Source organism: Acipenser ruthenus, chromosome 39 (assembly GCF_902713425.1).
Source record: "Acipenser ruthenus chromosome 39, fAciRut3.2 maternal haplotype, whole genome shotgun sequence".
NCBI lineage: Eukaryota > Metazoa > Chordata > Actinopteri > Acipenseriformes > Acipenseridae > Acipenser > Acipenser ruthenus.
The window spans coordinates 6,902,394-6,920,738 of NC_081227.1; the positions used below are offsets into that span (position 1 = coordinate 6,902,394).

General features: G+C 45.6%; 2 protein-coding genes across 3 annotated transcripts in view; one reads left to right on the forward strand and one right to left on the reverse strand.

Moving 5' to 3' along the window:
• The window catches only part of LOC117397305 (T-cell surface glycoprotein CD3 epsilon chain), a 23,232-nt gene extending 13,215 nt beyond the window's left edge, over positions 1–10,017 (reverse strand). Inside the window, exons 1-4 of one of the 2 annotated variants that reach the window (XM_059009589.1) lie at positions 9,919–10,017; positions 3,311–3,583; positions 1,510–1,530; positions 769–789 (exon numbers count right to left, since the gene is read on the reverse strand). In XM_059009589.1, coding sequence (XP_058865572.1) covers positions 769–789; positions 1,510–1,530; positions 3,311–3,374 — 106 coding nt within the window. In that variant the 5' untranslated portion in view covers positions 3,375–3,583; positions 9,919–10,017. Of the gene's footprint in view, positions 1–768; positions 790–1,509; positions 1,531–3,310; positions 3,733–9,918 lie in introns of those variants that run through there. The other variant, XM_059009590.1, reaches the window with a different exon arrangement.
• LOC131707263 (myelin protein zero-like protein 2) lies at positions 8,940–16,040 on the forward strand. Its single transcript, XM_059009584.1, has 5 exons — positions 8,940–9,213; positions 12,135–12,292; positions 12,430–12,643; positions 13,031–13,178; positions 13,931–16,040. The coding sequence occupies exons 1-5, from the start codon at positions 9,159–9,161 to the stop codon at positions 14,067–14,069; spliced, it is 714 nt and encodes a 237-aa protein (XP_058865567.1). The 5' UTR covers positions 8,940–9,158; the 3' UTR covers positions 14,070–16,040.
• The last annotated feature ends 2,305 nt before the right edge of the window (positions 16,041–18,345 follow it).

The window sequence follows — 18,345 nt, forward strand, 5'->3', positions numbered from 1 at the left end:
GTCTTTGTCTGTTGACCCAATGTCTCGCTTTCGCATTGCAAGGCTTCAGGAGTCGCGTGTGACTCCCAGTGCCTCCAGTCTACCATGCTGCAGTAAGTACCTACACGTATCACTTCACTGCCGGTCTTTGTAGCGTTTTATATTACAACAAGTGTGTGATTTTCTGTTGAATAAACGAAGGTCCTAAATGATTTAATTTGCATGTAACAGCATGTTATTTTTCATCAAACGACTACGTATCTGAGGTGCCCTTCGACACCACTGTGAATGGTTTTATACGCAAATGTACCAGAATGTTGGTTGTTCTACGTAAGAGAATCACAATATTGTTCAGTAACTCGTTTAAATTGCTCAGTTCTGCATCACTGTAAGCTCATTAATGGTTATTTTGTTAATGGAAAATGTGTATGCAGAAATATATTCTTCGACATTAATGGTTATTTTGTTAATTAACAATTTCTATGCAGGAATAAATACATTCTTCAGTGATATACCTGCAGTTACCCATACGCTTTGGTAAATCATAATTTGAACCGCTAAATGTCTGAAAAGCAATCTGTTTCTTCATAATTTCTGATTTGTCACCTTATTTGGTCAATGTTGACATTTACCGGCAAAACTTAAGATTGACCAGATTCTGAATTTTACGATAACATGTATAATACCAAATATATTCTTTTCTTCAGCAGAGCCCCTCAATGGAATTACACAGCGTTATAAATACCTTATAATACACTGCCTGCTATCTGCTGTTCTCTAAATAATTACCTGTTTGATCTTCTCCCTCTCCTGCAATAATTAAACAAACAAATCAGTAAATACAGAAATAAAACACAAATACTAAATAAATAGATAAATAATTAACTAAATAGATAAATAATTAACTAAATAAATAAATAACTAACTAAATAGATAAATAACTAACTAAATAAACAGTACACTATTAGACAGAGGAGAAAGAAACTCAACAGCTCTCAACATGCTGAGCTCGAATTCTAGAATTGAAACAGATAACAGAATCATTTTTTCTGTATTTATTAGAAAAAAAACAAAAAACAAGGCCAAATAAGGCCAAATATCAAAACTGCAAAATTAAAACTGCAATTATGTTCTTAAAAATACAACAAGCACAAAACCGTGCTTCTTGAAGACAGTATTTTCTGTTTGCTTTGTTTGCCCGCTGGATTGGCTCTGAACGGCCGTGCCCCTGGCATTAAAACAGCGTCACCTACTTAATGCCCACTCTGCGTGGCATGCCCACACTCAGTGAGCTTTGGCACAGCTGCTGCTGCTCTTTGTTTTCTAATTCGGCACATTGTTTTAAAGCTGGTATAAGGATAGCGACACCGTAGTTCAAATGTCTTTTAAACCGCACAGCGCCATGCTTTCAATTGAATGACAGATTTCTGTCCTGGTGACCAGATTTCAGCCCCTGAGTTGGACACATGACCATCTCATCGCCGTGGCGACATCGCTGGACCCTCACCCAAGGACTGTACAGAAATTTACCTCCTTGACTGCTCACCAGATCTGTAACAGAGAACACAAGAGCTCAGCGTTAGCGACTTTGGACACGGAGGCACTCAGACATGCTCTCGTCTTTAGAAACTGCTTTTACAAAAAAAAAACCCTTTACTTATCCTTGTCCTTTTCATTTTGAATACATTGCTTTTAATAGCTGACCTGCTATCGGCTGGTTTTGTGTGAATTAAATCCATTAAATACAGATGCTTGTGCAGTATTTAAATACATGACGGAAAGTATAGAGTATAGGGCAAGAATTTTCATGTCCTATAAACAGTACTGGGATAAATAAATACAGATCATGTTGTGTGATAAATGAATTATTCCAGTTTTAATTATGCTGTACAAGGCACCACAGTAACAAGAGGTTAGAAATGATTTGAAAGGTATTGCGATTCTTTGGCTCAGTTGTTTTTTCTGCCATCATGAAAATAAACTAACTTAAGAGTCACTGCGTGCGTGTTTTTGAGTTTGGAAATATTAGACCTTCTTTTTTCGGAAACTATTTCTGGACTGGAGCAGATGCTTAGCAAATCTCCAAAAAATAAAATAGAAGCCAAACAGAATTATTTAAACGCTAACACGTGTAAATTATGAAATAAACACAGTGATCCACAGTGAAGTATAGCGGGTTTTTTCACTCCTGCGTTTCCTAATAATACAGAAGCACAAACCAGAGAGCTTTGCAATGCACACGCGCAGCTTCGGAAATCTCATTTGAATTTCATGTTGCTGCACGCTCACATGGGCACACCCTGACAGCCTCACAATTGATACTGTTTATTAACTGCGTACCAGTTAAGCAGTAACCAACAGCAGGGATGGGAATAAGGCTCCCCTTGCACAGCAGTTTGATCCATTCCTGGTTTCGCTGAGTTTAATAAGACAAACCTGAGCTTTGTTACCTGTACACTGTGGCTAATTGTGATTGTAGTAAACCTTGGAATGGGTGAAACTCATATGCAACAAGAGTCTTATTTCGCTCCCTGAATATTTATTTTCTTTTGTGGAAAGCATTGCAGTGGTGAGACATTCCCGTGCAGGATCCCAGTGTTGGGACAGCGTCTGTGCTGGGGACAGACCTGAGGGGAGCACTGCAGAGAAACGAAGAAGGAATGCCACAGGAAGCCGGGGGCCCTGTTGTAAAGCAGGTGCGACTGTTTGCCCTCGTTTTTCTGAGAACAATGAATCCATCATAACGGTGAAACCAGCAAAAAACTAAACAGAGCCACGATGCCACTGTCTGCAACCAGGCTGGACTGGGCCGGTTCCACAGAGTTCATGTGGGTTTTTTACAAGCATAAGAATGTTTACGAAGGAGAGGAGGTGATTTGGTCCAGTGCTCGGCCGGTTCTAGCTGATTGTAAAGTCGGGTCTTAAAGGATCCCAGTGATTCAGCACCAACAACATGGCTTGGCAACCCATTCCACCCCCTCAACGCTCTCTGTGTGAAGAAGAGTCTCCTTCCCTCTGTCCTAAGTCTACCGCTATTTAAAATGGAGCCAAACTTTGCCTTGGTCCTGTGTGTTAGTTAAGGGCTGTTCTGTCGATTCATTTTTATTTCTTCATTTTTCAGTATAAGACTATTTAATTATCTTCTGCAAAGTAAGAGTTTAAATAATGTACGCAACTGAAAAAAATCTTTCGCAGACGGAAAAATGTGTATTTTTTTAACTAGCTATAATTTTATTTGAATTCCGGACACACCTGAACATTACTAACTAAACCCACCTGTCAAACTCAAACCTATTTAGAAATACAAAAACTCAAAACTTTCCAAACTTACCTGAACACACGGCAATGAACAGAGCCAGCAGCAGAGACGCTGCTTTCTTCATGGTGGGTTTCATGAAGGTTCGTGTTGCTGCCAGCCGGCCTCTCGTTCTGTGGCTTCAAGGGGAGTGAACGGGTGACGTCCTGCGGGTTAACAGAACCGGGTCGGAACCAGCAGGCACTGATAGAGCTGGTATTAGTGGTACTCTTCAGAAGCGGTGTGAGGTCACCAGAAGGCTCTCAGCAGGCTCTGTGCTCTCAGTCTCTTCAGGGTGTTGTTTCGTTTCTGAGCAGGAAACAGAGGTGGTTAGAGAACACGTCTCTCTCACAGCAGCGGCAGCCGCAAGATCTGCAATTCGATTGTCAGTGCATAGCTGGGGCTGCATGAGACTACCCAAATTACAATCAGACACCAGCATCTCTAGCTAGAGCTCGCCTGCCTCCCAGCACAGCAGAAGATCTAACAAGGAGAGCTACTGTGATTATAAATATCACAGGAAGACAACAAGAAGAAACAGGGCTCTTTGAAACTGGTTCGCCATGTTTTTTTAATAACCTTTACCATGCTATAATTTACAATGCCTGCCTGTGCTTTAGCATGCTTTCACTATGCTTTATTACACCTTTGCTATGCTTTTACTGTGGTAGACTTTTATAAGTGAGACACATTGTGAAATCAACGATATATTTATTTAAATAGAGAAAAAGCCTTATGTAGCACACACTTTTGCGTACTGTACGACTCACATCTGACTGATTAATGGCATCCCTGGCCCATGCTCTGTGATATATAGAGGCTGCATCTCCCTGAAATAATGCAGGGCCCCTCGGAGACTCGGCACGTCCGATCAGCGCTGCCTGCTGGCCCAAGCCGGCACTGCACCCTCCCACAGTCTTACTCTAGATGTGTCTCCAGAGTGATTTCCACCAATCAGTATTATTACATTAAACACACAGTGTGAAGGAGGGACGCTGAGACACACTGACCGTGCAGCACAAGATGGGTAGGGATTTACTGCCATCTCCTGGCAATGGTGAGCAAATTCACACAGCCATTATAAAGAAGGAGAACGCAGCCTCACTTACACAAAATCACAGCAATGTGTAATAAAGCACAGTGAAAGAATGGTGAAGCACAGGGAAGCATTGTAAAGCACAGAGAGGTCTGGTAAAGCATAGGGAAGCATTGTAAAGCACAGAGAGGTATGGTAAAGCATAGGGAAGCATTGTAAAGCACAGAAAGGTCTGGTAAAGCATAGGGAAGCATTGTAAAGCACAGAAAGGTCTGGTAAAGCATAGGGAAGCATTGTAAAGCACAGACAGGTATGGTAAAGCATAGGGAAGCATTGTAAAGCACAGATAGGTATGGTAAAGCATAGGGAAGCATTGTAAAGCACAGAGAGGTCTGGTAAAGCATAGGGAAGCATTGTAAAGCACAGAGAGGTCTGGTAAAGCATAGGGAAGCATTGTAAAGCACAGAGAGGTGTGGTAAAGCATAGGGAAGCATTCTAAAGCACAGAGAGGTCTGGTAAAGCATAGGGAGGCATTGTAAAGCACAGAGAGGTCTGGTAAAGCATAGGGAAGCATTGTAAAGCACAGAGAGGTATGGTAAAGCACAGAGAGGTATGGTAAAGCATAGGGAAGCATTGTAAAGCACAGAGAGGTCTGGTAAAGCATAAGGAAGCATTGTAAAGCACAGAGAGGTCTGGTAAAGCATAGGGAAGCATTGTAAAGCACAGAGAGGTATGGGAACGCATAGGGAAGCATTGTAAAGCACAGAGAGGTCTGGTAAAGCATAGGGAAGCATTGTAAAGCACAGAGAGGTCTGGTAAAGCATAGAGAAGCATTGTAAATCACAGAGAGGTATGGTAAAGCATAGGGAAGCATTGTAAAGCACAGAGAGGTATGGGAAAGCATAGGGAAGCATTGTAAAGCACAGAGAGGTCTGGTAAAGCATAGGGAAGCATTGTAAAGCACAGAGAGGTCTGGTAAAGCATAGGGAAGCATTGTAAAGCACAGAGAGGTCTGGTAAAGCATAGGAAAGCATTGTAAAGCACAGAGAGGTATGGTAAAGCATAGGGAAGCATTGTAAAGCACAGAGAGGTATGGTAAAGCATAGGGAAGCATTGTAAAGCACAGAGAGGTCTGATAAAGCATAGGGAAGCATTGTAAAGCACAGAGAAGTCTGGTAAAGCATAGGGAAGCATTGTAAAGCACAGAGAGGTGTGGTAAAGCATAGGGAAGCATTGTAAAGCACAGAAAGGTCTGGTAAAGCATAGGGAAGCATTGTAAAGCACAGAGAGGTCTGGTAAAGCATAGGGAAGCATTGTAAAGCACAGAGAGGTCTGGTAAAGCATAGGGAAGCATTGTAAAGCACAGAGAGGTATGGTAAAGCATAGGGAAGCATTGTAAAGCACAGAAAGGTCTGGTAAAGCATAGGGAAGCATTGTAAAGCACAGAAAGGTCTGGTAAAGCATAGGGAAGCATTGTAAAGCACAGACAGGTATGGTAAAGCATAGGGAAGCATTGTAAAGCACAGAGAGGTCTGGTAAAGCATAGGGAAGCATTGTAAAGCACAGAGAGGTCTGGTAAAGCATAGGGAAGCATTGTAAAGCACAGAGAGGTGTGGTAAAGCATAGGGAAGCATTGTAAAGCACAGAGAGGTCTGGTAAAGCATAGGGAGGCATTGTAAAGCACAGAGAGGTCTGGTAAAGCATAGAGAAGCATTGTAAAGCACAGAGAGGTGTGGTAAAGCATAGGGAAGCATTGTAAAGCACAGAGAGGTCTGGTAAAGCATAGGGAAGCATTGTAAAGCACAGAGAGGTCTGGTAAAGCATAGGGAAGCATTGTAAAGCACAGAAAGGTCTGGTAAAGCATAGGGAAGCATTGTAAAGCACAGAAAGGTCTGGTAAAGCATAGGGAAGCATTGTAAAGCACAGATAGGTATGGTAAAGCATAGGGAAGCATTGTAAAGCACAGAGAGGTCTGGTAAAGCATAGGGAAGCATTGTAAAGCACAGAGAGGTCTGGTAAAGCATAGGGAAGCATTGTAAAGCACAGAGAGGTGTGGTAAAGCATAGGGAAGCATTGTAAAGCACAGAGAGGTCTGGTAAAGCATAGGGAGGCATTGTAAAGCACAGAGAGGTCTGGTAAAGCATAGGGAAGCATTGTAAAGCACAGAGAGGTCTGGTAAAGCATATTTAAAAGGGGCTGTTCCATTGAAAACTAGCAAAACAGAACGGAAGTGCAATGCTCAGAGCTGCCCCCATCCCGGTCTAATTACAGGAAGGAAGGAAGGAAGCAAAGGCTGTCTAATTTACATATTTGATTAAAAGAGAAAAAGTGGGCAAACCCAGTCACAGAGATACAGAAACATAAAGCAGGTTGAATTCCACTCCCTGTGTGTGTGTGTGTGTGTGTGTGAGTGTGTGAGTGTGTGAGTGTGTGTGTGAGTGTGTGAGTGTGTGAGCGTGTGTGTGTGTGAGTGTGTGAGTGTGTGAGTGTGAGTGTGTGTGTGTGAGTGTGTGAGTGTGAGTGTGTGAGTGTGTGTGTGTGTGTGTGTGTGTGTGTGTGAGTGTGTGAGTGTGTGTGTGAGTGTGTGAGTGTGTGTGAGGGGGTAATAAGAACATAAGAACATTGTCTATACCTTTTAGGATTTTGAATGTTTGAGTCAGATCACCGCGTAGTCTTCTTTGTTCAAGACTGAATAGATTCAATTCTTTTAGCCTGTCTGCATACAACTTGCCTTTTAAACCCGGGATAATTCTGGTCTCTCTTCTTTGCACTCTTTCTAGAGCAGCAATATCCTTTTTGTAACGAGGTGACCAGAACTGAACACAATATTCTAGGTGAGGTCTTACTAATGCATTGTAAAGTTTTAACATTACTTCCCTTGATTTAAATTCAACACTTTTCACAATATATCCGAGCATCTTGTTAGCCTTTTTTATAGCTTCCCCACATTGTCTAGATGAAGACATTTCTGAGTTAACATAAAATCCTAGGTCTTTTTCATAGATTCCTTCTTCAATTTCAGTATCTCCCATATGATATTTATAATGCACATTTTTATTGCCTGCGTGCAGTACCTTACACTTTTCTCTATTAAATTTCATTTGCCATGTGTCTGCCCAGTTCTGAATGCTGTCTAGATCATTTTGAATGACCTTTGCTGCTGCAACAGTGTTTGCCACTCCTCCTATTTTTGTGTCGTTTGCAAATCTAACAAGTTTGCTTACTATACCAGAATCTAAATCATTAATGTAGATTAGGAATAGCAGAGGACCTAATACTGATCCCTGTGGTACACCACTGGTTACCTCACTCCATTTCGAGGTTTCTCCTCTAATCAGTACTTTCGGTTTTCTACATGTTAACCACTCCCTAATAATGCGTTCCTCAGGGGTGTGTGTGAGGGGGTAATGCGTTCCTCAGGGGTGTGTGTGTGTGTGTGTGTGTGTGTGTGTGTGAGGGGGTAATGCGTTCCTCAGGGGTGTGTGTGTGTGTGTGAGGGGGTAATGCGTTCCTCAGGGGTGTGTGTGTGTGAGGGGGTAATGTGTTCCTCAGGGGGGTGTGTGTGTGTGTGTGTGTGAGGGGGTAGTGCGTTCCTCAGGGGTGTGTGTGTGTGTGTGTGTGTGAGGGGGTAATGCGTTCCTCAGGGGTGTGTGTGTGTGTGTGTGTGAGGGGGTAATGCATTCCTCAGGGGTGTGTGTGTGTGTGTGTGTGTGTGTGTGTGTGTGTGTGTGTGTGTGTGTGAGGGGGTAATGTGTTCCTCAGGGGTGTGTGTGTGAGGGGGTAGTGCGTTCCTCAGGGGTGTGTGTGTGTGTGAGGGGGTAATGTGTTCCTCAGGGGTGTGTGTGTGTGTGTGAGGGGGTAATGCGTTCCTCAGGGGTGTGTGTGTGTGTGTGTGTGTGTGTGTGTGTGTGTGTGTGAGGGGGTAATGTGTTCCTCAGGGGTGTGTGTGTGTGTGAGGGGGTAATGTGTTCCTCAGGGGTGTGTGTGTGAGGGGGTAATGCGTTCCTCAGGGGTGTGTGTGTGAGGGGGTAATGCGTTCCTCAGGGGTGTGTGTGTGAGGGGGTAATGCGTTCCTCAGGGGTGTGTGTGTGTGTGTGTGTGAGGGGGTAATGCGTTCCTCAGGGGTGTGTGTGTGTGTGTGTGTGAGGGGGTAGTGCGTTCCTCAGGGGTGTGTGTGTGTGTGAGGGGGTAGTGCGTTCCTCAGCACAATGCTTTCTCTTATTATAGCAGAGACCACATATCAGTGTCATTACTGTCCCTGCTCTGTACACCTTACAGCACACAGGCAAATATACCAGTGGAATACAGACAAGACAAATCACACCTTTACTGTTACACTAAACACCTCACAACTAGGCGTCCGTACGTCACGTTCCTCCAAAATAAAAACACGACGAAAGGTTTGAAAACTGCACTAAAAAAAAAAGTCAAATAACTGTGCGTGAAAGCGTTCCTGGCATCCTGGTCATGTGTTCACTGTTGTTATGCTTAATGGAATGAATTGATCTCAGCGAACAGGTAATACAAAACTCTAACTGCAAACAACAACGAGCAAACGACTGTACTTCAGATACCTAACCTGTTCTTCTTAACCCAGTTAAAAAAATAACGTGACCCCGCCCGACAGTGGGAGTACACTTGGCGCGCTCGGTGCCACTCACTGCAGTGTAATAATTATCTGACTCAAACCCAGAACAACTTTTTTTTTTCCCCTCTCTCTCTGTCTTGCTGCCCAGAATAAGTAGCCTTGCCTCAAACCCTAGCGCGGTTACCGGAGCATTATATCCCGCATTTCAAGTATAAAGTATTGTCAAGGCTTTTTTTTGTGTGTTCAGCTGATCCGATGACATGTTTGGAATTCGACTGAAACTTTGTACCTTCCTGTGTGGAATCGCTGTCTCAGGTAAGGAAGTGAACACAGAACTGTACTGTAGTTGTTGCGCTGTGAATGGAAAACATTTACAGCTGTTTGCGCGGAGATTTGCGCGGAGTCAGCGAGCTTTACTGCTGTCATAAAAACAAACACACTTTTCAAATAATACTAGACTATCGTCCGGGTGTATGTGGCTACATAGCTAGCCTGGCTGTGCCGCTCTGCGCATGGTTAAAATGGTGGCGCTCGGATTTCATCACATTCTGTCTTGCCTCTCTCAGGTGAAATCCTGATTGCGTATCCACATAAAAGGTCAGGAAAACATAAAGCTACCTTTGTATCGTTTAGGCTTTGCAGGGCTGTGAAATGGTTATCGCGCCGCGTCGATGACAGCAGAGAGCGCAGTTCTCACGGTCCATCTTTTAAAAAGACTCTGTTAACGACAGGTGTTTTAAAGTCGAACCCTCTTGTATAAACACTCATGAATTTAAAACACTTGATTTGTATAATCGTTCAATGACCTTTCTTATTTATTTTTTTCCAAGCTTGTGTTTAATTACATCGTCCAGGAGGCGGTTGTGAGAGATCTACCTGCGTTTACCTTTTTGAAGTTTTTTTGTAATGCAAATTAAAGTTTGTTTGGAAAGGGGGAGAGGGCCTGTGCAACCATCCACACCCCACATTTTAATCCCACCAGGAACTAGGAGAAAGTATTGCAGGGAAACAGACACTTACCTTAGACTAGAATGTGTGTAGAAATCTGCAGAATAATACAGACATGGACAGGTGTATAGCTCTGTAGAAAGTGACAGGAAACCCACCCACAGTATCTTTGCAGCTTCCACCATTCTGTTTGGGTGTAAAATAAAGCCCTTCTTGGAATCTCAGTAACTTTGAGATTATTGACATATTTACAACAATTAGGAGTTATTTTATAGTGCAAAGTCAGAGCCTGCGGTACCACTGATCCAGCACAGGTACTGTGACTCCACCTCCCAGAGGGAATGAGAGCCCAGGGCTTGTGTGAGTCTCTAACCCTGCTCACACGCCTCCATCCGGATCATTTCAATAATAACAGACTTCACTGAGGGGAGTTCTGAGTGTTGAGGTGCTGGCTGGCATCCTCACTGTGTGTTTCTCTGCAGGTGTGTGTGCGGTGGAGGTGTACTCTGATCCTCACTGTGTGTTTCTCTGTGTGTGTGGTGGAGGTGTACACTGATCCTCACTGTGTGTTTCTCTGTGTGTGTGGTGGAGGTGTACACTGATCCTCACTGTGTGTTTCTCTGTGTGTGTGGTGGAGGTGTACACTGATCCTCACTGTGTTTCTCTGTGTGTGTGTGGTGGAGGTGTACACTGATCCTCACTGTGTGTTTCTGTGTGTGTGTGGTGGAGGTGTACTCTGATCCTCACTGTGTGTTTCTCTGCAGGTGTGTGTGTGGTGGAGGTGTACACTGATCCTCACTGTGTGTTTCTCTGTGTGTGTGGTGGAGGTGTACACTGATCCTCACTGTGTGTTTCTCTGTGTGTGTGGTGGAGGTGTACACTGATCCTCACTGTGTGTTTCTCTGCAGGTGTGTGTGCGGTGGAGGTGTACACTGATCCTCACTGTGTGTTTCTCTGCAGGTGTGTGTGTGGTGGAGGTGTACACTGATCCTCACTGTGTGTTTCTCTGCAGGTGTGTGTGCAGTGGAGGTGTACTCTGATCCTCACTGTGTGTTTCTCTGCAGGTGTGTCTGTGGTGGAGGTGTACACTGATCCTCACTGTGTGTTTCTCTGCAGGTGTGTGTGCGGTGGAGGTGTACACTGATCCTCACTGTGTGTTTCTCTGCAGGTGTGTGTGCAGTGGAGGTGTACTCTGATCCTCACTGTGTGTTTCTCTGCAGGTGTGTGTGCGGTGGAGGTGTACACTGATCCTCACTGTGTGTTTCTCTGCAGGTGTGTGTGTGGTGGAGGTGTACACTGATCCTCACTGTGTGTTTCTCTGTGTGTGTGGTGGAGGTGTACACTGATCCTCACTGTGTGTTTCTCTGTGTGTGTGGTGGAGGTGTACACTGATCCTCACTGTGTGTTTCTCTGCAGGTGTGTGTGTGGTGGAGGTGTACACTGATCCTCACTGTGTGTTTCTCTGCAGGTGTGTGTGTGGTGGAGGTGTACTCTGATCCTCACTGTGTGTTTCTCTGCAGGTGTGTGTGTGGTGGAGGTGTACACTGATCCTCACTGTGTGTTTCTCTGTGTGTGTGGTGGAGGTGTACACTGATCCTCACTGTGTGTTTCTCTGCAGGTGTGTGTGCGGTGGAGGTGTACACTGATCCTCACTGTGTGTTTCTCTGCAGGTGTGTGTGCAGTGGAGGTGTACTCTGATCCTCACTGTGTGTTTCTCTGCAGGTGTGTGTGCGGTGGAGGTGTACACTGATCCTCACTGTGTGTTTCTCTGCAGGTGTGTGTGTGGTGGAGGTGTACTCTGATCCTCACTGTGTGTTTCTCTGCAGGTGTGTGTGCGGTGGAGGTGTACTCTGATCCTCACTGTGTGTTTCTCTGCAGGTGTGTGTGTGGTGGAGGTGTACTCTGATCCTCACTGTGTGTTTCTCTGCAGGTGTGTGTGTGGTGGAGGTGTACACTGATCCTCACTGTGTGTTTCTCTGCAGGTGTGTGTGTGGTGGAGGTGTACTCTGATCCTCACTGTGTGTTTCTCTGCAGGTGTGTGTGCGGTGGAGGTGTACTCTGATCCTCACTGTGTGTTTCTCTGCAGGTGTGTGTGTGGTGGAGGTGTACTCTGATCCTCACTGTGTGTTTCTCTGTGTGTGCGGTGGAGGTGTACACTGATCCTCACTGTGTGTTTCTCTGCAGGTGTGTGTGCGGTGGAGGTGTACACTGATCCTCACTGTGTGTTTCTCTGCAGGTGTGTGTGCGGTGGAGGTGTACTCTGATCCTCACTGTGTGTTTCTCTGCAGGTGTGTGTGCGGTGGAGGTGTACACACCCGAGGAGCTGCAGGCTGTGAACGGCTCCGACGCTCGGCTCAAGTGCACCTTCACAAGCTCCGCCGCCATCAGTGTGCAAGCCTCCGTCTCCTGGAACTTCAGGCCGCTGTCGGGGGGCAACGAGGAGTCGGTGAGTGTGCCAGTGCAGGGGGGACCCCAGCAGTGACACCCCCAGACCATGGACTGGCCTGGCCTGGCTACAGTAAAACTGCTTTAATGCAACTTGTTCCACTTGAATCATTTTTACACCCCCCCCCCCCCCCCCAGGTGTTCTATTACCAGGAGCAGCCCTACACCCCCACGAGTGGGAAGTTCAAAGGTCGTGCTGTGTGGAGCGGTGATATCAGGCGCGGTGACGCCTCGATCACGCTCCGCGACTTGAAGTTCAGCGACAACGGAACCTACAGCTGCCATGTGAAGAACCCCCCCGGGGATGTGCACGGGCAGGCGGGCGAGATGCAGCTCCGAGTGGTCACCACAGGTGGGTCCCTGCCAGCCCCTTCCTCCTCCGCTGTGTCACTCACTGATGAGCTTCATTCACCGTTAGACCCTTCCACTCCTGCTCTGTGTAACAACCCTGTTTAACTGAACCAACGAAACCTCCATCCAGACCCTGGAGCAGGTCGTGATCTCATTTGACCTGTTTAACCTGGAGTGGAACGGCCCTGCAGGACTGTTGATTGGACAGCCCTGCTGTACAGTATAAAGAGCCTTTACTAACTGTTTTTAATATTTCACCCTGTTCTTTATGTGTTAGTGAGATAGCGGAAGTCCTGTGTATTTATTTGATCAAGTAACTCAGACGCTGCAGTTCATTTCGGTGCTGGGTGTAACTGGAACCTGCTTGCTTGCTGTCCTGTCCCCGCAGTCACCCACTCAGAGATGAAGATTCTGCTTGCTGCCATTGGGGGCGCCATCTTGCTGGCGATCGTCCTCATCGTCACCGTGGCCTCGATCCGGGCCTGCCGACAGCACCGGCGCCAGAGAACCGAGCTGGAAAAGAACCCGCAGTACTGGTAAGAGAAGGGAGACACCACACACTGACACACAGCCTGTCTGAACACCACACACTGAGACACAGCCTGTCTGAACACCACACACTGAGACACGGCCCGTCTGAACACCACACACTGAGACACGGCCTGTCTGAACACCACACACTGAGACACGGCCTGTCTGAACACCACGCACTGAGACACAGCCTGTCTGAACACCACACACTGAGACACGGCCTGTCTGAACACCACGCACTGAGACACGGCCTGTCTGAACACCACACACTGAGACACGGCCTGTCTCAACACCACGCACTGAGACACGGCCTGTCTGAACACCACGCACTGAGACACGGCCTGTCTGAACACCACGCACTGAGACACGGCCTGTCTGAACACCACACACTGAGACACGGCCTGTCTGAACACCACACACTGAGACACGGCCTGTCTGAACACCACACACTGAGACACGGCCTGTCTGAACACCACGCACTGAGACACGGCCTGTCTGAACACCACACACTGAGACACGGCCTGTCTCAACACCACACACTGAGACACGGCCTGTCTGAACACCACACACCACGTGTTACATTTTTAAAGCCACGTTGTATTATTGTAGGCAATGCTATTGGGAACAGACTGAAGGAACCTGAGACCGTTTAGAACGGGAGGGGTCCATTGGGTTCGGAGCAGCAGCAGTGTTTCTGTGTTTGTGTTTCTGGTGTCCAAGCTGACTGTTTACGCATGGTTTGTCTCTTTTTGATCAGCCTCCACGAGGAGACAGAGGATCTCAGTCCGGAGAACAGGCACGAGCAGAAACCCCAGGAGGAGGTCCAGGAGCTGAAGAGCTTGGCGGAGGAGACTTGTGAGGAGAAGGTCCAGGTTCACGTGAAAAGCGATTCCTGAAGCAGATGCCAGCCACCAGGACCGCGTTTCACTTTCAATACTGTAAATACCGTCCTTGTAGATTAATAAGAGACTAATCACACTGCCAAACACTGCGCTGCCTCGCCAAGCGACTGAGATTAACTCTAGTGGAGAGATTGACTGCGGTAGCTGCCCGCTTCCCCAGTGTATTCCAGCTCTGCTCAACAGTGCCACCTACTGCAAGAGAAGTGTCTTAGCAGCAGCAGCCAACACCTTGCACAGAATGGAAATGGAAGAGAGCTGGGACTGCAGCAGATGCTTTCAGCACAGAGGGAATCGTAACTCCAAACAGCTGGCAGAGCCTGACCCACGAGAATCATATAGAATGCCTTTCCAGTGATATTTCAATAGCACTGCCTTCCAGTCCAAACCACACCCCAATCTGTTACAAATAAAGCAGCTATCAACACAGTGTTTCTACCCTGCCTCACAGTGCAGCTTTGAATTACACTAGAGCATGCTCATGTAAATAAACTGCACCGTGCACACAGCCTGCCTGCCTGCCAGCCTGCACTGCCACTAGCTGGGAATGCTAAACTTTCGGTTTTGTTTCCACGTTGTTATCCACACTGGACGCGAGCGAATCATTTAGAAGTCCCTGCAGTGAAATGGGAGTGTCCACACCAGCGGCGAGCGACGTCGCTTTGACAAAATTCCGCGCTGCTAAAATAGAACCTGTTTCTGTTTTTTTTTCGACTGGAATGAAACTAACCAATCAGAAGCAAGGCTAACACCCTTGACACACGTCAAACGCACGCCTCACAACACGTCACGCCTCAACACACGTCACGCCTCAAAACAAATTCATCATGGACGACGAAGAGTTCATTTATGAGGCGCAGCAGTATGCATTATTATATGATTGCAAACTGAACGACCACAAAGACATCCTGAAGAAAGACAATGCATTGAGCAGCACAGAGACATTTTCTTTCTCATTATGCAAGTTGCATTCAAATGGGTTTATTAATAAGCAAAAATAAACTGGAGCATACATGCAGTCTACATATCCAGCATTTCAATGAAAAACGTGCCCTTTTCCATCCCACATTCCCAAGCTCATACAGAGTTTAGAAGATTATGAGCCATATTTATAAAGCAACGGACTGTTTTAAAAGGAAAAACTAAATAAAAGTAAATAATAATACCAGGTAAGTGGTGACCTGCGCATAAAAACACAGATAATAATAATGATAATAATAATAATAATAATAATAATAATAATGATAATGATAATGATAATGATAATGATAACACCGTGTAACAAATTATTATTTTTTTTTTTGGTTCCTGGGTAGCAAGTGTTATTTCCTAATTGCTTATGCCTCAAAAGTATAGAAAATGGCTATTATTCCCCACAAACTTTGCTTTTGTGACCAGGACAGTGATATTTTGAAATTTACCTATTTCCAATGAGAAAACGGGCAAATTTGTGTCTTTTCGTTCACATAAAGTAAAATCCAAATTAACATGTATTTATACTAAAGTAATACAAACATGACTACAAAAGATTTAGAAGTGAGTAGTTTTTCGAGATTTACGATTATACTGTAAATCACTTTCACAAATCAGCCCCCAAATGTAGTCAATACCCCTGAAGAGCTCGGATGGAAACGCTGTGTAGCGGTTTGAGCCGTTCCAGGATTTACTGAGAGCTTCACTGCACAGACCCTGGAGGTGATCTGGGTTCCAGTGAGCACCCAGTAAAACAGTGTGTCTCTCGCTGCTGTGCAATCAGAGTCTAACTGCCTAGTCAAGCGCACAGACGTTCCGGTTGATTCCTTCACGCTTGCTTACGCAGTGTCAGTTCGTTTGCTTTAGTGATGATGAAACAGTAACAGGGGGCGCCTGTTTTTAACATGTTAGTAAAATAAGAAGAAAAAATTCTGAAGTAATTTTTGTTTTAAATGTCATGTTTGTGTTTTAAATAAAAGTTAAGGGAAACTGAAAGTGTTGTGTTTTGTCACTGTCTGCAGAACAATGTGAGATCCGATCTCTGATACAGTGACAGTGATAAACTGGATCTCCAGTTGCTTCATATTTTGCCCGTATAAGGTTTTGGGATCTGCGTCGGCAGAGACCATAGCAGCACTGCCGCTGAACAATTGATTTGGAGCCCAGGAGATTGGAGCTGAGCCCCTCCTGCTCCCCCTGTCCCGAGATCCGAAAAGCTTGTGTCTGTGGATTTCATTCCCTATGATTAACACATGTTTACGTTGCTGTCACAGCCAGGTCAATGCTGAGTCACACCACCCGCTTAAATACATTTTGAAATAAGATACAGTAGGAAATAAAATACAAGAAACAAGAGGTGCATTCCTGATGTCAAGATTGCAGATGAAACGTTTAGTTCATTTTTTTTCCATTCAGAGAGGGAGTTGTGTAATTTCTGAATCAGAGTTTAAAAGGTTGAGTCATCTGTCCCTTTACCCTGTTTACTGGAGTTGCATAGGGCAGGGTGCACAGTTGTGTTTGCCAGAGAGGATGTGGCAAGCTCCTGATCCAACGATAACGACTGTGAAAGAGAAACAGACCAAGCAGGAGCAGCAGCCAGCGGAGCAGCGTCCAGACACAAGGCTGCTGGGACCTTGTAGAAGCTCACCCTGGTATTTTTGCAGTTTTCCCATGGTTATACTATGCATCTTTCATAGTTTGCCATTATATTTCTTAGGAGATGCCCAATTTCAAATAAGAGCGATTACAAAAGAAACGTGAATACAGTTACCTTTAAGAGTAAAATCAAGTACAAGATACAGAAAGTATAATTATGATTGAGAGCAGTAGTAGAATACAGCAAAGTGTGGAGCAGACGGATAGCAGGGAGGTCGGCCAGGAGGGAGTTGCATTAGTCAAGGCGGGACAGTGCCAGGGCCTGAACTAGGAGCTGAGTGGAGGAGTCTGTGAGGAAGGGGAGAATTCTGAGTATGCTGCTGGGGAGGACTGATTTGGAGAGATTGAGTTTAAGATGATGCGAATGCGTCCAGGAGGAGATGGCTGAGAGACAGGTAGAGATACGGGAGGAGATGTGGGAGTCACAGGGGGGGAAGCAGAGAAAGATCTGGGCATCATCAGCATAGAGATGATATGAGAAGCCATGGGAGGAGGCGAGGGGATCCAGGGAGCAGGTGTAGAGGGAAAACAGGAGGGGTCCCAGGACTGAGCCTTGGGGGACACCTGTCGAAAGACAGCAAGAGGCAGAGAGTGAGCCACGCCAGGACACCTGGTACGTGCTATCGGAGAGGTAGGAGGAGAACCAGGCAAGAGCAATTGAACTCGTTCAGCTGGTTTCACAGGCTAGACCTACAGGAACACGGGGCAGTGCAGTGATTAGTGCTAAGCAGGCTCTGTGAAAGCAGTCGTTTGTTTAACGAGATCCCATTCAGGTTCTGTGATGTTCTGGTGATCAGGTGTGATTTACTTGAATTGCTTTGTATGCATCATGTTACTTTGAGTCTGCTTTCTCAGTGTGAAGAATCAAGTCCACGGCACACTTCAGAGAGCTCTGACACTCAGACGCTGCGTGTGGATCCAGCCACCCTTTCCGGTGCTGCAGTGTGGAGGAGGCGTGATGGCACAATACTGCCCTGGCTGGGTGTGGCTGCCTGTCAGGGAGTGGCTGAATTACGCAGTGTGGATTTCACATCATGAGTCAGTCTGCAGCAATACAGTACACTGATTAACACAATGAGGATTTCACATCATGAGTCTGTCCACAGCAATACAGCACACTGATTAACACAATGAGGATTTCACATCGTGAGTCTGTCCATAGCAATACAGTACACTGATTAACACAATGAGGATTTCACATCGTGAGTCTGTCCATAGCAATACAGTACACTGATAAACACAATGAGGATTTCACATCGTGAGTCTGTCCACAGCAATACAGTACACTGATTAACACAATGAGGATTTCACATCGTGAGTCTGTCCATAGCAATACAGTACACTGATTAACACAATGAGGATTTCACATCGTGAGTCTGTCCATAGCAATACAGTACACTGATTAACACAATGAGGATTTCACATCGTGAGTCTGTCCATAGCAATACAGTACACTGATTAACACAATGAGGATTTCACATCATGAGTCTGTCCATAGCAATACAGTACACTGATTAACACAATGAGGATTTCACATCGTGAGTCTGTCCATAGCAATACAGTACATTGATTAACACAATGAGGATTTCACATCGTGAGTCTGTCCATAGCAATACAGTACACTCCCTCCCTCACACACATGCAC

Coding starts and splice junctions, on each gene's coding strand:
- LOC131707263 (XM_059009584.1), top strand. CDS start 9,159: ATGTTTGGAATTCGACTGAAACTTTGTACCTTCCTGTGTGGAATCGCT. Junction 9,214..12,134: donor GTGTGGAATCGCTGTCTCAG/GTAAGGAAGTGA, acceptor GTTTCTCTGCAG/GTGTGTGTGCGGTGGAGGTG. Junction 12,293..12,429: donor CGGGGGGCAACGAGGAGTCG/GTGAGTGTGCCA, acceptor CCCCCCCCCCAG/GTGTTCTATTACCAGGAGCA.